An 8,388-nucleotide genomic window follows, 5' to 3' on the forward strand; every position below is an offset into this window, starting at 1 on the left:
CTTTCTCTCTTGCCATCAGATGCCATGATGTGCTTAATGTTTATGCCTGTTCTCTCTTCCTGGAACTGATCAAGCATTACATTTTATCTACCAGTTATAGTGCAGTTTATTCCAGTATCAAATTGTTCGTTTCTCAGTGCCCGTACGAATTGGGCTGTGGTGTATAAAGGCTTCTGTGCCTTCAGTTTAGCTTGTCGTTCTGCATATTGTGAATGAAATGCTTGTAGTTCTTGCATTCTAATAAATTATAAAATAAATTAATAGCATCTGATGCACTGTAGATTTTGTAATTTTTCCTAGTCCCTAAACTTATTACGGCATGAGGAATTGTGCCTATTAGTGCTTATTCTAGATTCTTTTTCATTGACTTAGTAGCTTCAATCAGAAATCGGTGATTTCTTGAATAAAGAAGTAATTCTCAACTTCGTAGACAATGAATTTACATTCAATAGATATAGTATACAGCAGGTTATGATTTTTGATGTCAACCTTCTAAGCAATGAGTTAATCATCGTGGATGAATTACTATGACGAGCTTTGTGATTTGGACCATCAAAAGCAAATTGAGATGCGTCGACTTTCTGGTGATGTAGCACATCTGATGACACTAATGAAGATGTTTTCGTCGCAAGGGATCCATAATTTCGAATCAGCAGTGAAATCATAAACTTCTTGAGCTTGATCTAGCAATGCCTTGATGAGTGGGTGCTTCAGCAAGGTGATTTTGATTACAAACCTCTTTTGATATTTCCCTACATAAACTACAACGTGACCTTTTGGAACATCCCTAGGAATCGCCTCCTCTTCTTTTAGAAAAGGCCACATAGTCCATTTACAACATTTGTCGCAAGCTGATGAAGGTATGACTTTGCCACCTATCTTTTGCCATTTATTTTGGCATGCCTTGAGAAACTTCTTGTCCATCATTTTCGTATCAGTTTGCATGGACTATGCAGGAAATGGACCACTACAATAAAACTGGAGGAAGAGGAGAAAGTACAGTGGTGTTGTCTGTGAGAGTGAGACAGGTATATATACAAGAGTTTGGAAGATCCAATATTTTTTTAATCATTAAATAGTATGACGGTTTTGTAGCTGAGAGGCAAACTAAATATGACTGATATCATAAAATGAGAATGAGAAAAATGGTCCCTCATCTTTGATAGTAGGTTCAAAAAGTAGTTTTAGCAATGAGCACTTTTTTTTTTTTTTCAAGATATTTATTGAGCTCCAATTGTCAAATTTAATCGAAATTGTGAAAATAAAAAATATTTAACATGAACTCACATCTGGAAGTGGAAGTACAAATTTTATAGCTTATGTTATTTTTGGTCTCTTTCAAGAGTCTAGTGCAACTTTTTTATGTGCAATTTTTGGACTATTTTTTGTATATGGTGTGGTTCTTTCTGTTGCAGTTTCTAAACATTTGACGGCAATTTCTAGTGTCTCTAGTTAAAATAAAATTTCACAGTTCTAGTTAAATTTAACAATCAGAGTTTGGTAAATATTAGTCGGAGATCGAAAATGCTCACTTTTGGCAAACTTACAGGACCAAAATTGTTCAACTGATACTTAAGGGACTATTTTGAACCTACTATCAAAGATAAGTGACTATTATTGACATTTTCTCTGCCTGTGCATTGCTGTTTCTGTAATGATAGTGCTTCTTGATACGATCATGTACGAACATGCATTGCCTGATTTAAGTGTCATATACATGTATAGATCGTGCCACAAAAATCTGCATTAGCTCTCTCTCTTCCTTTGTGATCTGATGATGTCCCAGGGTGGGGAGTGATGCCAGATAAATAATCTGTTGAAGTCTTGAATATTTAGACCCCACAATGGTGAATGAGTAGTAGATAAGGTAGGAAAGATGAAATATGGGATAAGCTTCTTGGGCACAGTGCTATTGCCCATTTCCCACTTGTAGTTCTTGTCATCTAATTAGATATAATAAGTTATGGACGTTTAGAGAGAGATAGAGAGGAGGAAAAGTGAGGGCTTCGCGAATATAGAATTTGAATCGTGTTTCTGTAAATGTTGAATGATCAAGAAAAGCAAGGTTGATCGCTATCAAAACGGGGTTAATAGTGGCTTATGACGATTTTGAACTTTATTTGTGTTTTATATCATTCAATTAGCACTATATTGCTCATTATTTTGGTTCATAGTAGTGCTGACAGTCACAATTTGTGTGTTATTAAAGCAAAGATTATATAATGTTTCATTCTTTTTGACTCTCTTTGAATGATCGAGAAAGAAAGAAGGAAGAGGCTGATCGCTATCGAAACGGGGTTATAGTGGCTTATGACAATTGTTAACTTTATTTGTGGTTTATATTATTCAATTAGGACTAAATTGCTCATATATTTGTGTGTTATAGAAGAAAGAATGAACCAAAGTTTCATTATTTTTTGACTCTCTTTATGAAAATGCACTTTTCTTTTTTAAAAGCTTCTTTGATTCTGTTTGCTTATTATAAAGGTAGAACAAGTTATCATCTTGAACAGAGAGCATTGGTAGTGCGTACTGCCGTACAGAGGTAATCCTTATGTAGGCACATAACTTTCTGACATCAAAGATTCCAAATTTTAATACATTGCATGTATAGTATTTGAGGAACTTTTGTATCTGATGGTGTATGGGACAAACTTAAGTGGAGAAAAAATTGTACTGGCATTTGCAGGTTGTAGTATTTTTGCAGTGATTTCGAGGCAAAGTGCAGTTCCATATTGGATATATCTGCTAGCTTTTTTTCTACACTTTGTTGCCAATCAAACATTCGAAGTCAATAGAATATAATGCCCTTCTTAAATGAGTTCTTACGCTACTAGCTTAAGTTAACATTTAATAGCAGATATGGTAACCTAGAAAATAGACTAATAATGTGTTATAACCGGTTAGATTACACTGTAGTGTAAAAGTTCTTTACATCAGCCAGATTACACTGCTAGTGTAAAAGTTCTTTACATTGTCAATGCATATAACTTATACTCTTCTCAAATGTGTGATGGGCTGGTGGCAATTAAGTTGTTTTATGGATGAACTCATGATGCATTGGTAGAGCTCGGAACTCATTGGGGGATCGAATCTTGTATACATGTATGAAAATTAAGCATAGATACAGTTAGATATACATTTCAAAACTCGATACATTTCAGAACTCGTTATCTCCGCTCAAAACTTACAATGTTTAGATTCTGGATCCGACATTACTTCTACCGTTATGCTTGTTGGGTTGTACACTATGCAATTAAAGATACTTTCGAAAAATGTATACACTAGGTAAAATAAGTAAATGACTAGGTTAAAAGAAAATCATTCTTGTATTATTCCACCTATTGAGCTGGTTTAAATATTGGTTCGACTAGTTTAAATTTGCGCCATGTTGGTCACTAAGGGGTATTACTGCTACTGAGGTTGAAACTCGAAATCTCTGATTAAGGAAGGAGAGATCGCCTCTAATTCAATACGATAAAATGATTGGAATGAGTTGAAGGGCCAAATGCAAATTCTAGTCTGGAAAAGAAGAAAGATTACCAAATCTGAGTTGTGAGATTCAAAGATAAATAAATATGCAGGCCAACTCGATGAATTTACTTTGTGATTTTGGTTTTTGTTCATAAATTGATGTGGTATACTTGCAGAAGCCAGCACATGGATTCATCCTCTAAAGACAAGTACACTGTTCATATGAAGTGTGAAGTGATGGACACTTGGTCTTTGGAGAAGAACACCACATCATCACTGACCACAGAAGAAGAGGACACTCAGTTGCAGAATCAATCATTTGTAAGATGAAATCTCTCCAACTGTAACCACCTTGTCAGCATTATCCAATCATAGAGTGAACCTCTGACACATTTGTAATAATGCAACTAATTTTATTTTTAACTGAGGGTGTGGCTTAACGGTTAATGAAGTAAGTAAAAATTACAAGAGATTAGATAAGTGCCAGCAAAGTCAAAAACTGGTAGGCGGTGTCTTTTGGGTTCATTCTCCTGATAGTCACTCTACTCTATTTAACTACTCCCTCTGTTTCAATTTATGTGAACCTATTTTCTTTTTAGTCAGTGTCAAAATGAATGACCTCTTTTCTAATTTGGAAACAAATTCACTTTATAAAATGATTTACAGCCACACAAATATTCAAGACTTATTTTGAACCACAAATTTCAAAAGTCTTCACTCTTTCTTAAATGTCGTGCCCAGTCAAATGGGTTCACATAAATTGAAACGGAGGGAGTATTATATTTGAGGGTGTTTGAATAGGCTTATTTTAAGTGCTTATTGGCTTTTAAGCATTTTTCTAGTTTTTATGGTGTTTAGCAATGATAAAAAGTGCTTAAAAGCACTTACTTTTAAGCATGAAAAGTACAAAAATAAACCAATTTGGCTTTTAGTTTATAAGCTACTTTTTAACAATTTGTTATAACCATTTGTTATAACCAAAAAGTGATTTAACTTTATCTAAGTATCATTGAAAGACACTTGACAATTCTTTTTGTATGAAAGTTACTCAACTTTGACAAGGTATCATAGAAAATGTCTTATTTTTTTTCTCATAAATTGCTTTCTGTTATATAGGTAGAGTTGAGTAGCTTTTTCCTTATAAAAAACAATGCAATGACTTTTTATGATACTTAGGTAGTGTTGATTGACTTTTTCGTCACAAAATATAATTTTGTGATATTGATGCAATAAAGTGAAATTTGGGTGATCATCCATGATCAATATACGCATAAGGTTAGCGTAAACATGAGTGTAATCAGAGGGGGGAAAAAAAAGGGTGTATGCCTGGTTTTCTGGACAGAGGAAGTAATTTGTTCTTTTGAAGGCTAGAAGCCCTCCACTCATAGATTTTGCCTATTTGCATAAATATGTATTACTCAACTTATAGCTTTTCACTTTATAAGCATTTTTAGTTTAATCAGAAATTTTATTTCCTAACATGTTTTCTAATTCTCAAGATATTCTTCCCTACAAAAATCTTAACTCTCTATTCAATCTGTATATGTCGTTCCTCCTTCTCCTTGTAAAAATAGTTTTAATTTATAATTATTACTATAAATAATCGTAAAGTTATTTTAGTCATTGTAACATAAAGGCTGCTTATCAATATTTTGTTTTTACCAAATACATCAACTGTTTGTTATCGACTTCAGTACTCTATCAAAACATGTAACGACTTATTTATAAAATTTATTTTGTTATTTATCGACCGTTAAGTAAATAACACGAAACAAAATAAAAAGGTTTCTCAATTCGACTAACCTTCTTTTAACTAATAAAACTGTCCACAGTGTGACCATGAAATTTCCACACACAAAAAAAAAAAGATAAGGAGGAGAGGGATCTTTGCTCTCAAAACATTATTAAAAAGGAAAGAATATTTGGTCACATAATAGAAAATAATCATATGCTTTTCATATGGAATAAAGATTATAATAGCATTGTATGTGCCTTGCTACCTACAGTTATGGATTTTTTGTAACATACCACAAGAATGTGATGTCTTAATCAAGGAAACCTGGTGGTTACATTTGAGAAGTTTCTCAGCAAGTCCACTTTGAAGCAAAAGTCAAAATCTAGGTTTAATTATTTGCATTGTTTTCGAGAGAGAACAAGGATTATATTTAGTTTTGACTTTGTTTTGTTAGAAAATATTTCTTCATAATTCAAACATACTCCTTTTATGCATTTTCAGTTTTGGTCCAAATGAGGAGATTCCGGAAGTTTGGCCAAGCTTTTGGAAAGAAAAAAACGTTTATTTTTGAAAATTCAGGTGTTTGGCCAAGCACAAACTGTTCTCAATATTGTTAAAAGAGCTTTTTTAAAATTAAGTAGCCAAATATAAACTACTGTTCTCCAGAAGCACATTTTCGAAAAGCATTTTCCAAATATGCAAATTTTGAATGTTTTGCCAACCAGGCCAATAACAATCACGATTCAATATAATTGGCCAGTTTGTGAAAGAAATAACTATAACAAACAAAATGAAACAGTAGCCTATGACGGAGGACATATACTACCAAAATGTGATGGGATGAATGAGATACCTTCATCCTTAACTAGATCTCAACCCTCACGTTCGAGTCCTGAAAATAGAGAAACTCCTGGTTGGAGAGTGATTCCTCCTTTATGGCTTCTACACGGCGTGAATCTAAACTAGTTAGGTCAATAAATTTCGGTTACCAGATAATTATATTATACCAACAAAAAAAGGGATGACATAGAGAGGGGGGAGGGTGTGGGGGCGTGTGTATGTCGGGGTGGGGGGGGGGTGGGGGGGGGGGGGGAGTGTGGAAGCATTGATGAAAGAGTAATGAAGAGCACATGAAGAAATGGGCCTACTACCACAGGGAAGAGGAAGCAAACATGCATGTTGTGCAACACTTCATTTCATTATAAAATGCAACAAAACAAAGCCCACCGGCCAACTCAGACATGGATCACACCATTTAATTAGGAACAATGATTTGATTGGACTCGTGCATTTTCATTACACGTGTATATATTTTATTTCTTTTTTGCATTTTAATGCATATTTTCCCTTTTCATCCTACTTTAATTATTTACGATTCAACATTAAATAGGTCATTCTAAAATTTCTGCTACGTTATTTCAAGTAACTAGAAAAATGATTCACAAAAAAATGTGACAAGATTTGACTTTTGAGTCGAAACATACTAGCTTATGTGTTAGCTCAAGTGGTTGGTTAAAGCAGCGCTTTCGTGTAACATGCTGTGGCTTCAACTCTTCTATGAGGCCGTGATGAATTATACCACTTAATTTGCTAATTAGTATCTCAATCAACTCAAGCACGACCTTAAAATTTATTATAAGTATTACCTCAACGAATTATTTGAATTATTATGCATGAATTCTTTTTCTAATTAAATTGTAAAATATACAAAAGGATAGGCTTATAATAAACAATAAAATGGAGGATTATCAGTTTGAAAAATTAAATAAGCGATTACTCATACGCTAGATCCACGTGTTGAGAATTCCTCTTCCATGCTTTTTTTTTTGCGGTGGAAACACAACAAAGAAAGATTCGAAATACGACGACCTTTATTTATGTAAGAGAAAATATATGGAGTGAATCGAAAAATCTTCTCTTCCAATTTTAACTTTGCTTGCCTTCTTCACCTATAGACTACGTACATTTTGTATTCAATTTTCTACATTTCACTCGTCTATTCTACTTGTACAATTGATATCACAATGATAATTTAAAATTCTATTATCAAAAAAAAAAAAAAAAAGAGTTGGAAGGTGCCCATTCTTCCTTTTTCCCTCGATGTGATCTAGAGACAATCCATGTTCTCAAAAAAATCAGTTGAGATACAAATCGTTGTCCTCACCAACTTTTAATGACAATCCATTCGTGTGCATGGTCTAATAATTAATAAAAATCATTCCATATTCTTAACCAAATACTCCCTCATCCTCCATACTTTTTATGGTGGTTTTATGGTCACTATATTTCGAGTCCGGAGCCTAAATGGCAGAAATTTGGACCAAAATTTCCAAAAGGAATTGTGGGCTACACAATAAACCAAAATGGGTTTATCGTATAGCCCTACACGATTTACCCATTTTTTAATTGCTTCTATCTTTCCGGCCGTAAAGTTTACAAAAAAAAAAAAAAAAAATTAAAGGGCAAATCGTATACCACTACACGATTTGCCAAAATTCATTTTGCAAATCGTGCAGATGTACACGATTTAATTCATCCCATGTCAATGAATTCAACGAGCAATTTTAGTTTTCTTGGAATATGATTTCTATACATTTACAGTGCAACAATTGTACATCAGTTTGCCTAATCGGTTATATACAATTGACTATAATAAGTAAACTACTGTTGTACTCACCAAGTATCCTTTTACTGCTAATTCAATTGAAATACCCCATATTCCAATTTCCAATGTAGATGATTACTCGCTCCCTCCCATATTACTTGTCCATTTTTCTTTTTTAAAAGTCAAACTGTATAAACTTTGACCAACAGTTTGAGATATATTTTCCACCATATTAGTATGAGAAGGATTGTAACTTGTAGTGTTGTAACTTGTAGTGTTTTTCGTGTAGTTTTTAAATATTTAATTTATAATTTTAAAATATTGAATTGATCTAATCAAATTTAACTCCGAAAATTAGTCAACTTGACCCTCGAAAAGCGAAACTGGACAACTAATATGAGACGGAGGGAGTATTTAATATCAACTCTGTGTAGAATCATTAATAATCTTGGGATAAGAGTGATTAGCATCTATAAATTAATACACCATTTAATTTAAATTCGACATGTAACAATAACTTTTATGCCTTCATTTAATCACTTTGTACAATAAACAAATTGCTATTACTCCCTCC

At 33.3% G+C, this 8,388-nt stretch overlaps 1 protein-coding gene across 1 annotated transcript; it reads right to left on the minus strand.

Annotated features, from left to right (window-relative positions):
* Window positions 1-399: 399 nt before the first annotated feature.
* On the minus strand, window positions 400-1,079 carry LOC132058528 (protein SMALL AUXIN UP-REGULATED RNA 12). The gene has a single exon (XM_059451001.1). It carries the CDS (start codon window positions 943-945, stop codon window positions 553-555), a length of 393 nt encoding a protein of 130 aa, XP_059306984.1. The 5' UTR covers window positions 946-1,079; the 3' UTR covers window positions 400-552.
* Between the last annotated feature and the right edge of the window lie 7,309 nt (window positions 1,080-8,388).

This window comes from Lycium ferocissimum, chromosome 5 (genome assembly GCF_029784015.1).
Source record: "Lycium ferocissimum isolate CSIRO_LF1 chromosome 5, AGI_CSIRO_Lferr_CH_V1, whole genome shotgun sequence".
Taxonomy (NCBI): domain Eukaryota; kingdom Viridiplantae; phylum Streptophyta; class Magnoliopsida; order Solanales; family Solanaceae; genus Lycium; species Lycium ferocissimum.

Coding starts and splice junctions, on each gene's coding strand:
- LOC132058528 (XM_059451001.1), bottom strand. CDS start 945: ATGCAAACTGATACGAAAATGATGGACAAGAAGTTTCTCAAGGCATGC.